Here is a 24,213-nt window from a genome sequence, read left to right on the forward strand (position 1 = left end):
CAACCCACCCTCTCCTCCCTTACACACAAACACTCCCGACTGTGACTGAACCCCCATCTACTCCCCCTACACACACAAACACTCCCACTTGACTGAACCCCCACCTACTCCCCCTACACAAACACTCCCCACCCCCACCAACACAAATACTCCCCACTGTGACTGAACCCTCCCACCTACTCCCCCTACACAAACACTCCCCAATATAACTGACCCCCACCCTCTCCTACCTTACACACAAACATTCCCCACTCCCCCCACAGAAACACTCCCCACTGTGACTGACCCCCCACCCACAAACACTCCCCACTGTGACTGACCCCCCACACACAAACACTCCTCACTGTGACTGAACTCCCACTCACTCCCACTGTGACTGACCCCACCTGCCCACTCCTCCATACACCCACACCCTACCATATCTGAACTCCCAGCCACTCCCACTGCAACTGACACCCCCCCAACCACTCCCCATGTCCCCGATACACAAACACACCCCACTGATTCCACTCCAGACTGACAATCCTCCCTCCACTGTGACCAACACCCCCATACACACAAACACTTCCTTCTTATTCCCCTCATACTGACTATTCTCCCCCCAGTGTGACTGACCCCCCTCAACAGAAACAGGAACCCATTTCCATTGATTCCCATTCCACAACACTCCTCGCACTGTGACCAAGCCCTCACCATTCTGTGCTGTAGTGCTCTAGCACTGTAAGTGAATCCCACCCCACCCACTTCCCACATTATGATTGACACCCACCCCATGCCACACTGTCAGCGAAGTAAATCACAACAGCATGATACTCCCTCAGTACTGTGCAACGATTTGTTTTAGAAGTGGGAGGCTACATAAGGAAGAAATAGGTCTTCAAGGATCCAGAGGGCTGAGCAATGAATGCAGTCAGAAAATATCACACAATCCTAAATGAAAACTTCTGATCATGGCAGAGACTAGAGAGTAAGTGCATATCCTGGAGCACACCTGTATCCGGGAGGACGATGTATTGGAGCACATTAGGGTGGATAAATCCCCAGGCCTGATGAGATCAAATGCCAGGATACTGAGGAAAGTGTTACAATGACCCGAGAGGACATTACTGAGGCTCTGATGAATATTTTTATATCTCCGTTTCCTACAGCGTACATGAAGACTGGAGAATTGCTAATGCTTCCTTGTTCTACAAGGGCAGTAGGGATAAACTATAGACCAGTGGGCTTTTCATCAGGGGCAGGGACAGGATTTATGCTGATTAGGAGTCAGCCAGATGCAGGGAAGATCATGCCTTACATATCTCGATTGATGAAGGATGAGTGCAGACATAGTGTAAAGGACTTACTGTGGCTATAAAATATATTCAACCCCGCCCCCCGGAAGTTTTCAAGTTTTATTGTTTACAATCCTAATTTGGCTTTTTTCACAGAAAAAGGCTCTTTCATGTCAAAGTGAAAACAGATCTCTACAAAGTGATCTAACTTAATTAAAAATATAAAACATGAAATAATTGGTTGCACAAGTATTCGCCCCCCTTTAATATGACACACCAAATCATCACTGGTGTAGCCAACTGGTTTCAGAAGTCACATAATTAGTTAAATGGAGATTTCCTGTGTGCAGTCAAGGTGTTTCAATTGATTGTAGTAAAAATACATCTGTATCTGGAAGGTCCAACTACTGGTGAGTCAGTATCCTGGCAAAAACTACACCATGAAGACAAAAGAACACTCCAAGCAACTCCATGAAAAGGTTACTGTAAAGCATGTCAGGAGATGAATACAAGAAAATTTCTAAGTCACTGAATATCCCTTGGAGTACAGTGAAGTCAGTCATTAACATAGAAACATAGAAACATAGAAAATAGGTGCAGGAGTAGGCCATTCGGCCCTTCGAGCCTGCACCGCCATTTATTATGATCATGGCTGATCATCCAACTCAGAACCCAGCCTTCCCTCCATACCCCCTGACCCCTGTAGCCACAAGGGCCATATCTAACTTCCTTTTAAACATAGCTAATGAACTGGCCTCAACAGTTTGCTGTGGCAGAGAATTCCACAGATTCACCACTCTCTGTGTGAAGAAGTTTTTCCTAACCTCGGTCCTAAAAGGCTTCCCCTCTATCCTCAAACTGTGACCCCTCGTTCCAGACCTCCCCAACATCGGGAACAATCTTCCCACATCTAGCCTGTCCAATCCCTTTAGGATCTTATACGTTTCAATCAGATCCCCCCTCAATCTTCTAAATTCCAACGAGTACAAGCCCAGTTCATCCAGTCTTTCTTCATATGAAAGACCTGCCATCCCAGGAATCAATCTGGTGAACCTTCTTTGTACTCCCTCTATGGCAAAGATGTCTTTCCTCAGATTAGGGGACCAAAACTGCACACAATACTCCAGGTGTGGTCTCACCAAGGCCTTGTACAACTGCAGTAGTACCTCCCTGCTCCTGTACTCGAATCCTCTCGCTATAAATGCCAGCATACCATTCGCCTTTTTCACCGCCTGCTGTACCTGCATGCCCACTTTCAATGACTGGTGTATAATGACACCCAGGTCTCGTTGCACCTCCCCTTTTCCTAATCGGCCACCATTCAGATAATAATCTGTTTTCCTATTTTTGCCACCAAAGTGGATAACTTCACATTTATCCACATTAAATTGCATCTGCCATGAGTTTGCCCACTCACCCAACCTATCCAAGTCACCCTGCATCCTCTTAGCATCCTCCTCACTGCTAACACTGCCACCCAGCTTCGTGTCATCCGCAAACTTGGAGATGCTGCATTTAATTCCCTCATCCAAGTCATTAATATATATTGTAAACAACTGGGGTCCCAGCACTGAGCCTTGCGGTACCCCACTAGTCACCGCCTGCCATTCTGAAAAGGTCCCGTTTATTCCCACTCTTTGCTTCCTGTCTGCTAACCAATTCTCCACCCACACCAATACCTTACCCCCAATACCGTGTGCTTTAAGTTTGCACACTAATCTCCTGTGTGGGACCTTGTCAAAAGCCTTTTGAAAATCCAAATATACCACATCCACTGGGTCTCCCCTATCCACTCTACTAGTTACATCCTCAAAAAATTCTATGAGATTCGTCAGACATGATTTTCCTTTCACAAATCCATGCTGACTTTGTCCGATCATTTCACCGCTTTCCAAATGTGCTGTTATCACATCCTTGATAACTGACTCCAGCAGTTTCCCCACCACCGACGTTAGGCTAACCGGCCTATAATTCCCCGGTTTCTCTCTCCCTCCTTTTTTAAAAAGTGGGGTTACATTAAGCAGTGGAAAGAATAGGGCCCAGCTGTAAATCTGCCTAGAGCAGGCTGTCCTCAAAGACTGAGTGACCGTGCAAAAAGGAGACTAGTGAGGGAGGCCACCAAGAGACCTATGAGAACTCTGGAGAAGTTACAAGCTTCAGTGGCTGAGTTGGAAAAGACTGTGCATACAACAGCTGTTACCCAGGTGCCTTACCAGTCGCAGCCATATGGGAAAGTGGCAAAGAGAAAGCCACTTTTGAAAAAACTGGCATGAAATCTCAGCCAGTGTTTGCCAGAAGGCTTGTGGGAGACTCTGAAGTCAGATGGAAGAAGGTACTATGGTCTGATGAAACCAAAACTGAGCTTTTGGTGTAAGCCAAACATCGCACATCAAAAACACACCATCCCCTGTTGTGAAGCATGGTGGTGGCTGCATCATGCTGTGGGGATGATTCACTGCATCAGGCCCTGGAAGGCTTGTGAAGGTGGAGGGTAAAATGAAAAATGCAGGGAATTCCTGGAGGAAAACCTGATGCAGTCTCCAAGAGAATGTGAGAAAAATTTTTCCCCCAGCAAGATAATGACTCCAAGCATAAAGCCAAAGCTACACAGTACTGTCTTAAAAACAACAAAGTTAATGTCCTGGCGTGGCCAAGTCAGAGTCCAGACTGCAATACAATTGAGAATTTGTGGCTGGACCTGAAAAGGGCTGTTCACTCACAATCCCCATGCAATCTGAGAGAGCTTGAGCAGTTTTCTGAAGAAGAATGGGGAAAAATTGCAATGTCCAGATGTGCAAAGCTGATAGATGCAGACTCAAGGCTGTAATTGCTGCCAAAGGTTCATCTACTAAATACTGACTTGAAGAGGTGAATAATTATGCAATTAATTATTTTGTGTTTAATAATTGCAATAAATTTAGACGAATTTGTAGAAATTTGTTTTCTCTTTGACATGAACAAGTCTTTTCTGTTGATCAGTGTCAAAAAAGCCAAATTAAATCCACTGTGATTCAATGTTGTAAACAATAAAATATGAAATTATGGGGTGAATACTTTTTATAGGCACTGCAGGTAAGGCTTTTGACAAACTACTACATGGTCAGCTGGCCCCTGGTTAAGGCACAAGAGGCCTGTGCCATATTGGAAATCTGGATGCCAAGTTGGCTTTGTGATAGGAAATAGAGGACAGGCGCTTTTCAGATAAATAGTGTACAGTAGGGATCAGTGTTGGACTTGGAATCAGCTGGGAAATTTGGTGCACATGTCACAAATGAAATTTAATCCAGAAATGTGAATCCACCTAATCTACTTTGGTATGTCTGCTGGGTGATAAAAGGGAGTTTAGGTGTGTTGACAGTAGAGTACAAGTCCATAGCTTCCTTGAAGTGACAACAGATTGAGGCATTGAGTACGAGAGTTGTGACATCACGATGCCACTGTAAACCACACTCTGTGAGTATTGTGTTCCCTGTTCACCACACTGCAAGCAGAATGTGGTAGCAATAGGGTGAGTGCAGGAGAGATTCACCAGGAGGCAGGGGTGAGTTTGACAGACGTGTGTGTGTGTGTGTGTGTGTGTGTGGGGGGGGGGGTGGCGAAAGGAAAGAGGGGTGTATGTAAGGAGCTGTGTGGGAGGGTTGAGAATGACAAACCTGTGGGGGAAGGGAGGAGTGAATGTGATGGACCTGTGGGAGAAGGGAGGGAGGGGTCAGTGTGACAGTCCTATGGGGGAGGAAGGGAGGGAGTTATGAGTGTGACGGACCTGTGGGGGGTGGGGGTTGGAGGTGCGAGTGTGACGTACCTGTGGAGGAGGGAGGGAGGAATGAATGTGACGGATCTGTGGTGGAGGAGGGAGGGAGGGGTGAGTGTGACAGACTTGTGGAGGGACAGAGGGAGGGAGCTGGGATAAGCTGGGTTTATTTTAACTGGAATATAGCAGTCGTAAGCTTTTCAAACAGAGGTTCCTGAATATCTGTAATGAACTGCCAGAGCAGTGGAATAGTATTTGAATAGGAAAGGCATGGACAGAAACAGGTCAACTGTGGCCAACTGCCAGGCATTGCTGTTGGAATGTTTCATTGCAGTATTGTTCTTGAATTTATTTATTACCTTTATTTATTAGTATTATTATTTGGTTTTATTCTTTTTGTATTTGTACATTGGTTGTTGTTATTAGTGTGCACTTTTTCATTCATTCTATTATATTACTTTGTATTTATTGTGAACACCCACAAGAAAATGAGATCTTAGGACTGTACATGATGTCAGATATGTATTTCGATCAACACACATCAAAGTTGCTGGTGAACGCAGCAGGCCAGGCAGCATCTCTAGGAAGAGGTGCAGTCGACGTTTCAGGCTGAGACCCTTCGTCAGGACTAACTGAAGGAAGAGTGAGTAAGGGATTTGAAAGTTGGAGGGGGAGGGGGAGATCCAAAATGATAGGAGAAGACAGGAGGGGGAGGGATAGAGCCAAGAGCTGGACAGGTGATAGGCAAAGGGGGATACGAAGGGATCAAGGGACAGGAGGTCCGGGAAGAAAGACAAGGGGGGGGGGGACCCAGAGGATGCGCAAGAGGTATATTCAGAGGGACAGAGGGAGAAAAAGGAGAGTGAGAGAAAGAATGTGTGCATAAAAATAAGTAACAGATGGGGTACGAGGGGGAGGTGGGGCCTTAGCGGAAGTTAGAGAAGTCGATGTTCATGCCATCAGGTTGGAGGCTACCCAGACGGAATATAAGGTGTTGTTCCTCCAACCTGAGTGTGGCTTCATCTTTACAGTAGAGCAGGCCATGGATAGACATGTCAGAATGGGAATGGGATGTGGAATTAAAATGTGTGGCCACTGGGAGATCCTGCTTTCTCTGGCGGACAGAGCGTAGATGTTCAGCAAAGCGGTCTCCCAGTCTGAGTCGGGTCTCGCCAATATATAAAAGGCCACATCGGGAGCACCGGACGCAGTATATCACCCCAGTCGACTCACAGGTGAAGTGTTGCCTCACCTGGAAGGACTGTTTAGGGCCCTGAATGGTGATAAGGGAGGAAGTGTAAGGGCATGTGTAGCACTTGTTCCGCTTACACGGATAAGTGCCAGGAGGGAGATCAGTGGGGAGGGATGGGGGGGATGAATGGACAAGGGAGTTGCGTAGGGAGCGATCCCTGCGGAATGCAGAGGGGGGGAGGGAAAGATGTATTTGTTTATGTATTTTTATGTATTTCGATAATGTTTTCTTCTACCTTTCCCCTCTGTTACTCAAGGATTTGCCAGAGAGCTGAGTTTCCACCCTAGAAAACCTCAGCTTTTAGTTACAGAATCAAGCCCATCACTTGGAGTCCATTTACAGACCTTCATACCCTCAGACTTACCTTCCTTCCACTTCCCTTATGAACAACGGGTACCCTTTCCTCCCCAGTCAGCGAATTGATGTCCAGTTTACTGGGGTCCTTGCAGCGATGCCTCCTCTGTTTTGGCCGCTCTGAAAGGCCATGTAAAATTGCGGTGCAATTCTGTCACAGAAATAGAACCATAAGATAGTTTCACCTTGCGATAGACAGGTTGGAAGGGAAGCTGTTGATTTGATAGCTTTCAGATCTCTCCTCCCTCACTCTAAGATGATGGCAATGTACAGATATCTGCTGCTCACAGGCAACACGCAAGTCGCCATTGATCATGAAATGTATTCAGGCCTCATGAGATTCATGACAATCACCCAAGTATAAAGGAAGGAGATACATGCCTAACTCAATATTAGCCATCACTGCTTTGTCAAGGAATGTCACATCAGCAGTGTGTCACTTGTATGGTGTGTGGCTCCTACCAAAGCAGAGGTCCATCCAGCAGGTGGATGTCACAGGGACACGAGCTACCTATGCATCTCAGAGACAGCATTGGCTGCAGCCACAGAAACAGCATACTCACAGGAGCCAGGTTGGACACATCCATGGTGTACGTGGGATGCTGCCTTAACCACTCAATCAGACTCTTGTTTTTCTCTTCTTCCTCATTTGCCAGTTGCTGCTTGCCCTGAGGGAGTTTAATCATCATACTGGCCATGTTGTCAGCCGAGTGAGCTGCCCCAGAAAAAAGCTGCTTCGACAGGCCCGTGTCCTTCATTAAAGAGAGAACCCTGAGTGAGAATCACACAACACAGAAAAGGCCAACGGGGCCGGGGCCGGGGCCGGGGCCTGGGCCTGCCCTACCTGTTTGCTCGGGCTTTCGCAAACATCATGTGCTTAGTCCCACCACCCGCCTTTCCTCCATAGGCAGCTGACTTACCATTCGCCAATATCTGAGAAGCTGCCTTTGAGAACCAGTTTCCAACTCTGAAATCTACAAATGAGGAGCAGGATTAGGCCACTGAACCCTTTAAACCTACCCTCCATTGAACAGGATCAAAAATGATCTGATTTTAATGTCAATCATTTACCTGCCTAACTTTCCATGGCAAGGCATACATGTCATGTTTCCTTCCAACTGCTCCCATCAGGAAGGAGGAACAGAGCCTTCAGTTCCACACCACCAGGTTCAGAAACAATTATCACCCCTCAACCATCAGGCTCTTGAACCAGAGGGGGTAATTTCACACACCTCAACACTAAATTAATTCCACAACCTATGCACTCAGCTTTAAGGACTCTGCAACTCATATCCTCAATATTTATTGCTTATTTATTATCTTTTTTCTGTTTTATGCATTTGCAGTTTGTTGTCTTGCACACTGGTTGTTTGTCTGTATTTGCTGTGTGCGTTTTCTGTTACGTTTCTTTGTAATTACTGTGAACGCCCACAAGAAAATGAATCTCAGGATAGTATATGATGATATTTTACTTTAATTTTACATTGAATCAGATGCATTGGTCATGATCTTTCAAGAATAACTTGGTTCTGGCATGGTCCCAAAGGATTGGAAGCTTGCAAATGTCACTCCACTCTTTAAGAAGTGAGGAAGGCAAAAGAGTAGAAATTATAGGTCAATTAGCCTAACCTAAGTGGTTAGGAAAGTCTTTTAGTAAAGATGAGGTTTCGAGGTACTTGGAGACGAATGATAAAATGAGTCAAAGCCAGCATGGTTTCCGTAAAGAGAAATCTTGCCTGACAAATCTGTTAAGAGTTCGTCGAGGAAGTAACAAGCAGGGTGGACAAAGGAGAGGCAGTGGATGTCATTTACTTGGATTTTCCAAATGCGGTTGATAAGGTGCCTCACATGAGGCTGCTTAACAAAATAAATTCCTCTGACATTATAGGAGAGCTACTAGCATAGATAGAGGAATGGCTGACAAGCAGCAGACAGCGAGTGGAAATAAAAGGGGCCTTTTCTGGTTGGCTGCCAGTGACTAGTGGTGTTCCTCAGAGGGTCAGTGTTGGGACCACTACTTTTCACATTGTTTGTCAACTGTTTAAATAATGGAATTGATGGCTTTGTGGCAAAGTTTATGGATGATAGGTGGTGGGGTAGGTAATACTGAGGAAGCAATGCGATTGCAGCAGGACTTAAGACAAATTGGAAGAACAGGCAAAAAAGTGGCAGATGGAATACAGTGTTGGGAAACATATGATAATGCATTTTGGTAAAAGGAACAATAGTACAGACTATTATCTAAATGGGGAGAAGGTTCAAACATCAGAGGTGCAGAAACACTTAGGAATCCTTGTGCGTGACTCCCAGAAGGTTAATTTACAGGTTGAGTCTGTGGTAAAGAATGCAAATGCAATGTTGGCAGTTATTTTAAGGGGAATAGAATACAAAAGCAAGGAGATAATGCTGAGACTTTATTAGACACTAGTCAGGTTGCACTTAAAAGTATTGTCAACAGTTTTGGGCCCCATATCTCAGAAGGGATGTGTTGTCATTGGAGAGAATCCAGAGGAGGTTCATGAGGGTGATTCCAGGAATGAAGGGGTTAACATATGAAGAGCGTTTGACAACTTTGGGCCTGTACTCACTGGAATTTAGAAGAATACAGGGGGATCTCACTGAAACCTACCAAATGTTGAAAGGACTAGATAGGATGGATGTGGAGAGCATGTTTCCTATGGCGGGGGTATCCACAACTAGAGGACTCAACCTCAAAATTGAGGGCGGCCTTTCAGAACAGAGGTAAAAAGGATTTTTGTTTTTAGCCAAAGAGTAGTAAATCTGTGGAATTCTCTGCCACATACCGCAGTGGAGGCCAAGTCTGTGTGTGTATTTTAGGCGGAAGTTGATTGCTTTCTGATTGGTCAGGACATCAAAGGATATGGCAAGAAAGCAGGTGCATGGGGTTGAGTTGCTTCCGGGATCAGCCCTAATGAAATGGCGGAGTAGACTCAATGAGCTGAATGGCTGATAATTCTACTCCTATGTTTTATGGTCTTATTTTGAACCACTTTGCTTATTAAGACACAATCTGCTTTTGCCTAAATTATTCAGAGGCTATTGTTGGCAAATCACATCAACATTTAGTGAAAAATAAAAATCACTCATCTCTACTCCAGATCTTCAGCCTCTGATTTTAAATGTATACCCTTTGCTTACTCAATGACTTTATTCAAGCCTCTCATGTTGAAACCATTTATCAAACTTAGCAAACTCACGGCTAACCCCTAGTTAAAGAACTAGCCCATGAATTGGTCCTGGAATGAGAACATCACTGCTGAGATTAGTATTTACTGTCCATCTCAACTTATCCCTCGGCCAAACCCAAACTGTTGTAGTCCGTCTGGTGAAACACTGTCACAGTGGTACTGGGAAAGGAGTTCCAGTGCACAGACCCAATAATAGTGTGTTCTCCAGCCAGCGAGGTGTATGAGCTGTAGAGGAATCTACAAGGTGCTGCTGCTTTTTGTCCTTGGGGGCAGAAACCAGAAGTTTGGGAGGAGCTGAGAGCGAAAACTGCAGTACATTCTACAGAAGGTGCACACTGCAGCCACAGTGGAAATGTGGACCTCTCTCTCACAGGAACAGAGAGCAACTACAATCAATCATTTCAAATCTGAGGCTGATCAGCTTTTTGCTAAATGAGGGTACAGAACCATGGCAACTGGAGTTAATATAGAGATCGTCCACAATCTCACCAAATACACTGAAGAATCTCTCCTACTCTGACATGAAGATAGAGTATTGGCCTTTGCTAGAGCATTCAAGATCTTCATGTATGTTAGTATCTTTCCCACACACCAACCACCCTGTCTGTGGAAGCCTCTTTCGCCTGGTGTTGTGCTGTATTGACCTGCTGGCCAGGAGTCACTTGCTCTGAACTTGAATATCCTTTTCTCAATTTCTCCCACTGAAAACTGAAATTTCTCTTTTTGTTGCTTTAGACAAACCCTCTTCTACTATTCCACCAAACCTGATGTCATTGCACATAATCATGCCACCATCCCAGTCTTTACGTAGATGATACAGAGTAGTAGACCTGGCACCAATCTCTGCTACACACCTTCAATCTAAAGAACTACTTTCCATCTCTTCCCACCAAGTAAATGTTACATTTGATTGGCTAGCTAACCCTCGATCCTGTGTGATCTAATCTCCCAAACAAACCTACCATATGGGACTTGTCAAAAGCCTTGCTAAAGTCCATGTACATGTAAGGGGGTATCGTCTTTTATGTTACTGTGCAGGCTAATTAAAATGGCTTCTTTGTTATGTTATACTTGGGAATGCTTCTTTGTTATGTTAAATGCTGAGAAAGTCCTCCCGCTAGCAGTTTATTGAATCACGTTACTGATAAGAAGATGTTATGAACCAATTGGGATAGTTGTTATGATTTTGATGTATCTGTAAGATATTGTATGTGCGGGGTTTTGGGGCAGAAGGTGGGAGAGAGAGACAGAGGATAGACCAGGTGCTGTGGTGTCTGCTAACGGGGTCGGACCCCGAGGAGGGCGTTCGGTGAGGAGACGAAGACGGACTCGTGGAGCGTCTGGTCAACTACCGTTGTTGATCCCTGGCGGCCGGTCGAAGTGGTCCGAGGGGTCGCAGGGTGAAGAAGAAGGGTCCTGAGCTCCAACTGTTTGTGCACGAAGAGACTGAACTTTGATAAGTGTGGCGCCTTTTATTTGCCTTTTATATTTTATTCTCTCTTAATTATATAGTTCCAGTAGTATCTATAAACTGTAAATCATTTAATCGTATCTAGTGTATTGTCTGTTCTTTGGGTGGGGTGGGGTACATCACACAACATCCACACAAACTAATTACCCAGTTTGGCGGGGCCAAGGGCTGTTTCCTTAGATGATGGCGAGCAAAGCGACCCTCAGGTTGGCCGGGGGGCTACATACACAATAGCTATTTCCTCATCAATCTTCTTAATCATATTTTTAAAAACACTTTAGCAAATTTGTGACGCACGAGTTTTCACACACAAAGCCACACTATCTTTAATCAGCGCTTGCTTTTTCAAATGCAGATAGAGCCAGTCTCTCAAAATCCCTTCTAATATACAGTAGCATGCAAAAGTTTGGGCACTCCTGGTCAAAATTTCTGTTACTGTGATTAGTTAAGTGAGTAGGAAGTTGAACTGATCTCCAAAAGTCATAACGTTAAAGATGAAACATTCTTTTCAACCTTTTAAGCAAGATTAGTGTATTATTTTTGTTTTGTACAATTTTAGAGTGAAAAAAAGGAAAGGAGGACCATGCAGAAGTTTGGGCACCCCAAGGGAATTGAGCTCTCAGATAACTTTCACCAAGGTCTCAGACCTTAATTAGCTTGTTAGGGCTATGGCTTGTTCACAGTCATTGTTAGGAAAGGCCAGGTGATGCAAATTTCAAAGCTTAATAAATACACTGACTCCTCAAACCTTGTCCCAACAATCAGCAGCCATGGGCTCCTCTAAGCAGCTGCCTAGCACTCTGAAAATTAAAACAAATGATGCCCACAAAGCAGGAGAAGGCTATAAGAAGATAGCAAAGCATTTTCAGGTAGCCATTTCCTCAGTTTGTAATGTAATTAAGAAATGGCTGCTAACAGGAATGGTGGAGGTCAAGTTGAGGTCTGGAAGACCAAGAAAACTTTCCGAGAGGACTGCTTGTAGGATTGCTAGAAAGGCAAATCAAAACCCCCGTTTGACTACAAAAGACCTTCAGGAAGATTTAGCAGACTCTGGACTGGTAGTGCACTGTTCTACTGTACAGCGACACCTGCACAAATATGACCTTTATGGTAGAGTCATCAGAAGAAAACCTTTCCTGCGTCCTCACCACAACATTTGATTTTCCTCATTATTTTAATATCATGCATGATTTTTTAAAATAAACGGAATTTTCCAAAATTATCACCCGAAGATTGCTTATCATTAGAAACTCCTATCACAGAGGAAGAAATAATAACTGCAATCTCATCAATGAATTCTGGTAAAGGACCCAGTCCGGACGGGTTTACAGTGGAATTTTTAAAATCCTTTTCCTCTATTCTCTCTCCGTGGTTGTCCAGAATATTCAAAGAAGCAATCAGTTTAGGTAAATTACCATAATTGTTTTATGAAGCCTCAATTTCCTTAATTCTTAAAAATAAAGATCCTACTGATTGTGCATCGTACAGACCAATATCTCTTTTGAATGTAGATTCAAAAATTTTAGCAACTAGGTTAGAGAAGGTATTACCTCAAATTATATCTATGGCCCAAACTGGATTTATTAAAAATCGTTATTCATCCTTTAATATTAGGAGGTTAATGAATATTGTTTATACCCCTTCACTTAATACTCCGAAATGTATTATCTCATTAGATGCTGAGAAAGCCTTTGACAGAGTTGAATGGCCTTATTTATTTAATGTGCTCGAGAAATTTAATTTTAGTTTGATATGTATATCTTGGATTAATTTGTTATATTATTCCCCGGTAGCTTCGGTTTGTACTGATATCAAAGATCTCCCTTTTTCTGTCTATTTCGTGGTACTAGGCAAGGATGCCCTCTTAGTCCTTTACTATTTAATATCACCCTTGAACCTTTAGCAACTGCTATCTGTGACTCGCCCAATATTTTTGGTATTACCCGCAGAAATGAAATACATAGATTATCACTATATGCAGATGATTTGTTATTATATATCTCTAATCCGGAGAAGTCAATTCCTGCTACTTTAGCTTTGTTGGCTCAATTTAGTAATTTTTCTGGCTACAAATTAAATCTTAATAAGAGTGAATTATTTCCCCTAAATAAGCAGGTACCTATTTATGGATGTTTACCATTTAAATTGGTATATTAGGGATCATTTATATATTTAAGGATTATAATTACAAAAAAGTATAAAGATTTATTTAAAGCTAATTTTTTTTACCTTTAATTGATCAGATTAAATTCTTGTTTACTAAATGGTCACCAATATCTTTGTCTTTGATTAGTTGGATTAATGCTATTAAGATGATTATTTTGCCTGAATTTTTATGTGTATTTAATCGGTTCCAATTTTTATCCCAAAATCTTTTATTGATAATGTTGACTCAAAAATTTCCTCATATATATGGCAGAACAAAAATCCTAGGCTAGGTAAAAGGTATTTACAGAAATTAAAAAAAGGGGGGGGGGTGCTCGCCCTCCTGAATTTTAGATTTTATTATTGGACAATTAATATTCGATACTTATAATTTTAGTTATGAGATTTGGATGCAACTTCAAGTCCGCATTGGGTAAATCTTGAATGTAGTTCATTACAAGGGTCTTCTTTGGGTTCAGTTTTAGCAACTTCGCTTTCTTTTATTTCTTCTAAATTGTATAAACAAATGAATAATCCAATAGTTAAGCACACTTCACGTATATGGTTTCAATTTCGAAAATTATTTGGGTTGAATCAATTTATTTTAGCAAGTCCTATTATATCTAAGCAACACACATAAAAGTTGCTGGTGAACACAGCAGGCCAGGCAGCATCTCTAGGAAGAGGTGCAGTCGACGTTTCAGGCCGAGACCCTTCGTCAGGACTAACTGAAGGAAGAGTGAGTAAGGGATTTGAAAGTGGGAGGGGGAGGGGGAGATCCAAAATGATAGGAGAAGACAGGAGGGGGAGGGATGGAGCCAAGAGCTGGACAGGTATGAACATCGACTTCTCCAACTTCCGCTAATGCCCCACCTCCCCCTCGTACCCCAACTGTCACCCACTTCTATACACACATTCTTTCTCTCACTCTCCTTTTTCTCCCTCTGAATATACCCCTTGCCCATGTCACCCACTTCTACACACACATTCTTTCTCTCACTCTCCTTTTTCTCCCTCTGTCCCTCTGAATATACCCCTTGCCCTATTATATCTAATTTCCTTTTCCAACCTTCCACTATGGATCAAGCTTACTTTGATTGGAAAAATCAAAGGTATAGTACGTTTTCATGATTTATTTTTGGATAATTGTTTCATGTCCTTTGATCAACTTTCTAATAAATATAATTTACCCAGATCTCACTTTTTTAGATACCTACAGATTAGGAAGTTTTTAATTACTGTTTCTCCTAATTTTCCACACTCATATCCAACGAATATTTTGGAAAAAATTTTAGATCTAAATCTTTCTCAGAAAAGTGTTGTAGCAATTATTTATAATATAATTATGAATTTACGTCCTGATGTTTCTAATAAAATTAAAACTGATTGGGAAAGAGAACTTAAGATTATTATACTGATTGACAAATGGGAAAAAGTTCTTCAATTAGTTAATTCATCCTCTCTACGTGCTAAACATGTGTTGATACAGTTTAAAGTAGTGCACAGGACTCATATATCCAAAGATAAACTATCTCGTTGTTATTCTTATATTAATCCTATATGTGATAGATGTCATTCCGAGATAGCTTCTTTAACTCACGTTTTGGTCATGTCCTTTGTTGGAAAAATATTGGAAAGATATTTTTGATATTATTTCAACGGTTCTGAATACAGACTTACAACCTCACCCAATTACTGCTATTTTTGGATTACCAATGATAGAATCAAATCATTTAACCTCTTCAGCTCGTCAGATGATTGCTTTTCTTACTTTAATGGCTAGAAGATCTATTTTGCTGAATTGGAAAGAGATTAACCCTCCTACTGTATTTCACCGGTTTTCACAAACTAAGTTGTGTTTAAATTTGGAAAAAATTAGAAGTGTGGTTTATGACCCTTCCATTAAATTTGAAAAAACTTGGAGGCCATTTATTCAGCATTTTCATATGATGTAATTTGACCATTTCCAAACTTAGTTTACTTCTCTGTAGTGTTGATTGAGAGGAACGGAGTCGTCGACACTAAGGTTTTCTTTTCTTCCATTTTTACGTTGTTAAAGTTGCCCAGGTCTTTTTTTTTAGTTTAGTTGATTAATTCTCTTTAGATTAGTTTTTTTTTGAGGGGGTTTTATTTATTTTTTTCATGATTTTTGTCTAGATATTTTCTTTTTGTCCTATATTATTCATTGGTATCCTACATGATTGGGAGTTTTGTCAATTAAATACTATTTGGTTTTATAATTACTCAAGTTAAGTATATCAATATATTCCCAACAACTCTGTATTATTGTTATGTTAATATTCTATGAAACTAATAAAAAGATTGAAAAGGAGAAGTTGCAAAGGAACATCTAAACAAGCCTGATGCATTTTGGAAACAAGTCCTGTGGAATGATGAAGGTAAAATAGATCTTTTTTGGCCACAATGAACAAAAGTATGTTTGGAGAAAAAAGGGTGCAAAATTTCATGAAAAGAACAGCTCTCCAACTGTTAAGCACAGAGCTCATTGATCATGCTTTGGGCTTGTGTTGCAGCCAGTGGCACAGGGAGCACTTAATGGTAGAGGGAAGAATGAATTCAATTAAATACCAGCAAATTCTGGAAGCAAACATCACACCGTCTGTAAAAAAGCTGAAGATGAAACGAAGATGGCTTCTACAACAGGATAATAATTTTAAACACACCTCAAAATCCACAATGGACTACCTCAAGAGGAGCAAGCTGAAGGTTTTGCCATGGCCCTCACAGTCCCCCGACCTAAACATCATCGAAAATCTGTAGATAGACCTCAAAAGAGCACTGCATGCAAGACAGCCCAAGAATCTCACAGAATTAGAAGCCTTTTGCAAGGAAGAATGGGCGAAAATCTCCCAAACAAGAATTGAAAGACTCTTAGCTGGCTACAGAAAGCATTTACAAGCTGTGATACTTGCCAAAGGGGGTGTTACTAAGTACTGATCATGCAGGGTGCCCGAACTTTTGCTTCGGGCCCTTTTCCTTTTTTTGTTATTTTGAAACTGTAAAAGATGGAAATAAAAAAGTAATCTTGCTTAAAATATTAAAGAAATGTGTCATCTTTAACTTTATGCCTTTTGGAAATCAGGTCATATTTTACTCGCTTAGCTATTCACAGTAACAGAAATTTTGACCGGGGTGCCCAAACATCTGCATGCCACTGTATGCTAGGGTGTTATTGGAAATGAGGGAAGGAACTGTGCAGACTCTAGCACTGATATTTGCATATTGCTTAGCTACAAGTGAGTACTGGAAGTCTGTATGGTGGCATTAGAGGTGGGATGTACAGTGGCATGCAAAAGTTTGGGCACCTTAGTCAAAATTTCTGTTATTGTGAATAACTAATTGAGTAAAAGATGACCTGCTTTCCAAAAGGCATAAAGTTAAAGATAAACAACAGGAATTCTGCAGATGCTGAAAATTCAAGCAACACACATAAAAGTTGCTGGTGAACGCAGCAGGCCAGGCAGCATCTCTAGGAAGAGATGCTGCCTGGCCTGCTGCGTTCACCAGCAACTTTTATGTGTGTAAGTTAAAGATAACATATTTCTTTAATATTTTAAGCAAGATTACTTTTTTATTTCCATCTTTTACAGTTTCAAAATAACAAAAAAGGAAAAAGGGGCCGAAGTAAAAGTTTGGGCACCCTGCACGGTCAGTACTTAGTAACACCCCCTTTGGCAAGTATCACAGTTTTTAAACGCTTTCCGTAGCCAGCTAAGAGTCTTTCAATTCTTGTTTGAGGGATTTTCGCCCATTCTTCCTTGCAAAAGGCTTCTGGTTCTGTGAGATTCTTGGGCCGTCTTGCATGCACTGCTCTTTTGAGGTCTATCCACAGATTTTCAATGAAGTTTAGATCGGGGGGACTGTGAGGGCCATGGCAAAACCTTCAGCTTGCACCTCTTGAGGTAGTCCATTGTGGATTTTGTGGTGTGTTTAGGATCATTATCCTGTTGTAGAAGCCATCCTCTTTTCATCTTCAGCCTTTTTAGGCGGTGTGATGTTTGCTTCCAGAATTTGCTGGTATTTAATTGAATTCATTCTTCCCTCTACCAGTGAAATGTTCCCCATGCCACTGGCTGCAACACAAGCCCAAAGCATGATCGATCCACCCCCGTGCTTAACGGTTGGAGAGGTGTTCTTTCCATGAAATTATGCACCCTTCTCTCTCCAAACATACCTCTGCTCACTGCGGCCAAAAAGTTCTATTTTAACTTCATCAGTCCATAGGACTTGTTTCCAAAATGCATCAGGCTTGTTTAGATGTTCCTTTGCAAACTTCTGACGCAAGAAAGGTTTTCTTCTGATGACTCTTGCATGAAGGTCATATTTGTGCAGGTGTCGCTGCACATTAGACCAGTGCACCAGCACTCCAGAGTCTGCTAAATCTTCCTGATGGTCTTTTGCAGTAAAAATGGGGGTTTTGAATTGCCTTTCTAGCAATCCTACAAGCAGTTCTCTCCAAAAGTTGTCTTGGTCTTCCAGACCTCAACTTGACCTCCACCGTTCCTGTTAACTGCCATTTCTTAATTACATTACGAACTGAGGAAACGGCTACCTGAAAACGCTTTGCTATTTTCTTATAGCCTTCTCCTGCTTTGTGGGCATCATTTATTTTCATTTTCAGAGTGCTAGGCAGCTGCTTAGAGGAGCCCATGGCTGCTGATTGTTGGGACAAGGTTTGAGGAGTCAGTGTATTTATTAAGCTTTGAAACTTGCATCACCTGGCTTTTCCTAACGGTGACTGTGAACAAGCCATAGCCCTAACAAGCTAATTAAGGTCTGAGACCTTGGTAAAAGTTACCTGAGAGCTCAAATCTCTTGGGGTGCCCAAAAACTTTTGCATGGTCCTCCTTTCCTTTTTTTCACTCTAAAATTGTACAAAACAAAAATAATACACTAATCTTGCTTAAAGTGTCGAAAAGAATGTTTCATCTTTAACTTTATGACTTTTGGAGATCAGTTCAACTTCCACTCACTTAACTATTCACAGTAACAGAAATTTTGACCAGGGGTGCCCAAACTTTTGCATGCCACTGTATACTTGTCAGGTTTCAGGGATTTATCCACCTTTATGCACTTCAAGTGTGCAGAGAACAGAGAGATATGGACCTTGTATAGGTCCATATAGCTTAGTTATATGTTTAATTACAACAGCACAACATCATGGTGGAACAGAGGGATATGGACCTTGCATAGGTCCATATAATTTAGTTAGGTGTTTAATTAATAGCACACAACACCAGGGGGTGAAGGACCGGTGCTGCACCGTTCTAATCACTTCTATTTCTCAAATTCACCAACTTCTATGACCTTTTCAAAGGTAAATAAATAATGTGATTTTTATTAACCCTTCCCAACTATTACATTCCATATCTCAGTTAATGCAGGTTACTATTCCAAATGCTTTCTTCACCTCCTTTAGGGATTCTTGGACATGAACAGCGAGGCCCCCCTCGTCCTCAGTCCTTGGGTCCTGTCATTTATCTATCACTGTCCACCTTACCAACTGATCAATATAGTTAACTACCCTCCATTATTAATTACACAAATTTGCGTCATTTGTACAGTTACTAATCATACCTCTAACACTCACATCCAGATTATTAACATATATAACAAACAATAAAGTGCCAGCACTGATTCCTGAGAAGTGTTCCTCGTCATAGGTTTCCAATTGCAAAATCTCTTAACCATCAATCTCTTCCTCCTATCATCAGGCCATTTTGGATCCATTTGCCAAACCACCCAGAACCATGGAAGTAAGGAAATAAGAACAAGAGTAGGCTACTCAGTCACTCAGGGCTACCCTGCCATTCAAAATTATTTTGGCTAATCTAGTTCAAGCCTCATCTCCACAATGCCCTTATTCCCAATCTTTAAAAAAATATATCCAGCCATATTGTCGCTTTAAAATACTTGCAGTGAGCCTGCCTCCACAACCCTCTCAGGTAGAAAATTCCACAGAGTCACTGCCCTTTGCTCAAAAACCAGTCTCCAACGTTGGACCATGCCAAAGGTACAAACTGACCACCATTGATTAATCCCAGTCTGCACAAGTGCAGCTTCACCTTTCTCTGGGCTAATACAAGATTCTCAATAAAATTAACTTTGAAATATCTACTTCATAGCTCGAAGGTAGAGTATTGAGGAGTGTGTTAGCACAGGGGGACCTGGGAATACAGATCTGTAATTCCTTGAAAGTGGTGTCACGGGTAGATAGGGTTATAAAGAGAACTTTTGGCATATAGGCCTTCATAAATCAAAGTACTTGTGATATTATGTTGAAGTTGTATAAGATGTTGGTGAGGCCAAATTTGGAGTATTGCGTGCAGCTCTGGTCACCTACCTATAGGAAATCTATCAATAAGAATAAAATAGTGCCAAGAAAATTTTACAAGGATGTTGTTGGGACTTGAGGATCTGAGGAAAAGTTGAACAGATTAGGTCTTTATTGCCTGTGGTGCAGGAGATTTAATAAAGGTATACAAAATTATGAGGAGTATAGACAGGGTAAGTGCAAGCAGGCTTTTTCCACCAAGGTTAGGTGAAACTACTAGAGGTCATGTGTTAAGGGTGAAAGGTGAAATGTTTAAGGGGAATCTGAGGGTGGTGACAGCGTGGAATGAGCTGCCAGTGGAAGTGGATGGAGGTTCGATTTCAACATTTAAGAGAAATTTGGCTAAGTACATAGTTGGGAGGGGTATGTCCTGGTGTGGTTTGATGAGACTAGGCAGAGAAATGGTTTGGCATGGACCAAATGGGCTAAAGAGCCTGTATCTGGATCTGTGATGCAGTGTTCTATGATTCTATGACTATCAGCCTTCCTGAACCAGGCCCTTCACTCTCACATAAGCCCCGCAGTGGTCAGAAGATTTGAGATGTGGAATATCTCAGCAAGCATCAACATCTCCAAACACCACAGGGAGCTTAGATACACTAAAACAAGGGGTGCTACACAGAGAAGTTGGTACAGGGATACTCGCAATGGGGTAAGGAAAGAGTGAACATTACTGCCAAAGGACAGAAGAAATGATTTGGAATGTATTCACAACACAGTTTTTGTTTGTAATTGTTCCATAGGGTTCAGGTTTCTTAATCTAACACATCTCAAACTCATACAGCAAAGGGGAGAGATACTACGCAGTGCTTTATGTAATCACAGGCTGCTGAGGACAAGGTTGTTTCCTTGTGCTATTGGTTCTCGTGGCTAAGTCCTACTGAGCAGACTGTTCTTCACCTACCAGATTCTCTGGCTTTTTCTCCTTCATGAAGAGGATATCAACACCTTCAACATTCTTTCGTCGCCCTCTCCTCCTCCTCGATGAGTCATCTCCTCTACAGGTGCCGTTTATCACCTGTCCTGTGACTGGATGGACGAGGCCTGCCTGCAGGATACCGGCCATGTCCGCCCTGAAAGCAGTCGAGGGGTCCAGTGAGCCCAACTTCGGGGTGCTTGTACTAATAATGACTGGCACAGAGCCAGGCGCCTCTTCAGATGCCTTTGAAAGGTCCATGGCAGTTTCCTGCCACCCATTGAAAATTATAGGAGAGCGAGTGAGAACAGGGACAGCCTCCTCCTGGCTCTTCCTCTTTGCACCTCGATCTGTCTCAAACTCGTATTTCCGCCTTCTCCTCCTCTGATCCCTCGGGAACGTTAATGCAAGTAAGCTCTCCTGCTATCCAAATAGAATTGCAATGCGTCAGCAACACTCATGACAATCTTAGAGAGAATAAAACCCTACAGCAGTTGTACACACACCAGGAGAGATGTAACCCACTTCATAGTAGATACTGACATGGTACATGTCAAGGGAATGCATCGACCGTCTCTAGCAAAGTAGATAACAGCCACCTACCCCTGCCATTACTGCCAAGTCCCCAACCATTATTGTCCAAGAGGGCATCAGCAAGGAGGAACTTAACTGGGTCAGCCACACAGAAGCAGAGGCTCTGAAAACAGGTCCAATGGTTGTATAGCCTGTAGTGTGTGACTCGCCTCCCCATTTCTAACAGTTATAAATTACCAGTCAGGAGTGTAATAGAATATTCCCCACTTGCCTGGATGAGTGTGCTTCCAACAACTTCCAAAAAACTTGACACTATCCAGGACAAAGCAGTCCATTTAATGAAACCCCCTAACGTGAACATTGACTCCCTCCAGCAAAAGTGCACCACAACTACAGTGTGTGCCATCAACATAACGCACTACAGTATCTGCCAGGACCACTGAGACAGAGCCTCCCAAACCCAGCACCTCTACCACAAAGGAGAAGGAAAACATAGAAGCAGCAGCAACCCGCACATCGCTCTGACCTGGAGATGCATCACCATTCCTTCATTGATGTTGGATCTGGATCTTGGAACTCTCTATCTAAAAGTGTTCTGGAAGTACTGTCGCCAAAAAGACTGCAGTGGCTCAAGGAATCAGCTCACCCTTTCCAAGGCAATTAAAAACTGGCTTCGCCAGAAACAGTTCCCGCCCTCAAAAATTTCTTTAAAATCATCTGTAATTCACCTGTTACCCTGGGTTTTCACCTGTGGCACGAGAGCACAGGCCATGAATGGGCAAGAAACCAAAGTTCTAATCTCCCTGATGTTCAGTGAGATGATTATGCATCAGTGACAATGCAGTCTAGGACGGTAATTGCACAGAGGGGAAGGACTTTTTGAAGTATGTCCCAATAAGCATGGTTCCGGCCTAACATGGGAGGGAGGAGAATGAGTCAGGTAGTGTGGAGTGAGGATCGGTAAGGGAGCATTTCAGAGTCAAAACATCATAATGTTTAGTATTGTGAAGAAACATCTAGACCATCTGCATATTTTGGGGATATGGCAAGGAAGTGGGACTGACTGAAGAGCCGATGTGGCTGTTGAGGGATCGCCGTTACTTATGAACAGACATTCCCATACAGGCAGACCCCAAGTTACGCCAGGGTTCCATTTCGGAGGTCTGCCCATAAACCAAACTTCCCTAAGTCAGAAACCAAGTTTCCTCCAAACCGAGACCTGTGCATGTTTTATAAGTCTGATTTATGAACTTAGAAAAATACTTGGGCAGCAGATTGGCAGCAAATTTTGTTTAATGTATGATGTTAATTATTACTAATTAATTGAATTTCCATTCAAAAATGACCTCAGAAATTGTATTGCTGAGTTCAGACTTCTGACTATTTCTGATTCCTACCTAAAACTGATGTTTGAACTAAGGATTTCTACTGTTGTTTGATCTGGGGAAGCAATATGAAACCGTTTTATTGTGGGGTGGTAATATGTCCACATCTTTAGTCTGCGTGGATTAATACGTATGGCACTAACAGTATCTTGGGATTTCTATTGACATCACTACTGTGTTCCTTTCATTGTTGTGAGTTATTGATAAGGGGAGAAATCACTTAACATCTGGTTCTGAAAAACATTCACTGTTCATTTGAGATGGTAGTGTAGTTATTTTTCCCTAAAAGGTTGAACAATAGGTTATTTTTGACAAGGGAGAATTTGTGTCAAGTCAAATCTCTGCAACTCAGATCTTCCAAAATGTAGGGATGCCAGTGCAACATAATTTCAGCCTAATTCATCCCTGTGAGCAGCCCAAGGAAATATAGGTTCCTGACTCCTACCTCTTCACTTCCTCCTCACTCCACATACTAGCCTCCACCCCTTGGTACCCCATTACATGGGAAGTTAGAAGATTCTGCAGTTGCAATCTGAGAGGGAGACAGCTTGCAGGACTTGCCTTTGCAAAATGATGGGAGGAGACAGAACTATCAGCAAAGCTGAGTGTGTGTGCAGCCTGCAAGGGGACACTGAGGCAGCTCCTCACGTTCAGAGTCTCTGCTGGGGCCGCCATGGAATACATCACACCAGCAGGTTCGAGGTTCTGTTGCAGTGCTGACGGCCATTTCCCCTTCAGCACAGCGTGACAGATGTTGTCAATACGGTTTATGATAACTCGATCCTAAGAGAATGAAAGAAGAAAAGTGCAACAAGTCAGTGGAAAACTGTCAGGTCCAGGCAGAGAGATATACTCAGTTACAGGAGAAAGTCAATGAACAGTCTGAACAGGTGTAAAGAAAGAACTTGTATTACTGTAGAGCTTTCCACAAAACATGATGTGTCCATCTTTAGGATCCCTGTCACCTGGGACCTGTGCTCTTCTCATTGCTATCATCAAGAAGGCTCAGGAGCCTAAAGACATGGACTTAACACACCAGGAACAGCTTCTTCCCCTCTGTTCATTCAGAAATCTGACAGCAATGAAACCATGAACACTACCTCAGTATATTTTTGCACAACTTATTTAATTTTATATACAAACTTATACATTTTTTATTGTAATTTATAGTTTAAAAATATATTACAAGGTACTGCTGCTGCAAACAACAAATTTCATGACAAATGCCAGTGATATTAAACCTGATTCTGAACCTTTGCATATTCCAAAGTGCTTAACATTTAACAGTTTATGTTAATTGCAATCTCAAGATTAGCTTTATTTGTCACACATACATCAATACATACAGTGAAATGCCTTTTTTGTGCCAAATTCAATCTGTGACAATTGTGCTGGGGGCAGCCACTAGTGTCATCATACAACATAGCATGCCTACAACTCACTAACCCCAACTGTATGTCTTTGCAATGTGGAAGGAAACCCATGCGGTCACTGTCCTTACAGACAGTGGCGGGAATCGAAACCCAATCTTGTAGCTGGCACTGTAATACCATTACACTAATCACTA

At 42.3% G+C, this 24,213-nt stretch overlaps 1 protein-coding gene across 4 annotated transcripts in view; it reads right to left on the minus strand.

Moving 5' to 3' along the window:
- chd6 (chromodomain helicase DNA binding protein 6) overlaps positions 1–24,213 on the minus strand; it is a 370,255-nt gene that overhangs the window by 12,580 nt on the left and 333,462 nt on the right. For 3 of the 4 annotated variants that reach the window (XM_063040969.1, XM_063040970.1, XM_063040967.1), the window contains 4 exons: positions 23,208–23,429; positions 20,716–21,150; positions 7,195–7,383; positions 6,642–6,782 (listed from right to left, as the gene is read on the minus strand). In XM_063040969.1, the coding sequence (XP_062897039.1) occupies positions 6,642–6,782; positions 7,195–7,383; positions 20,716–21,150; positions 23,208–23,429 (987 nt within the window). The remainder of the gene's footprint in view (positions 1–6,641; positions 6,783–7,194; positions 7,384–20,715; positions 21,151–23,207; positions 23,430–24,213) is intronic. The other variant, XM_063040968.1, reaches the window with a different exon arrangement.

The sequence above is a fragment of the Mobula hypostoma genome, chromosome 2, assembly GCF_963921235.1.
Source record: "Mobula hypostoma chromosome 2, sMobHyp1.1, whole genome shotgun sequence".
NCBI classification, from domain to species: domain Eukaryota; kingdom Metazoa; phylum Chordata; class Chondrichthyes; order Myliobatiformes; family Myliobatidae; genus Mobula; species Mobula hypostoma.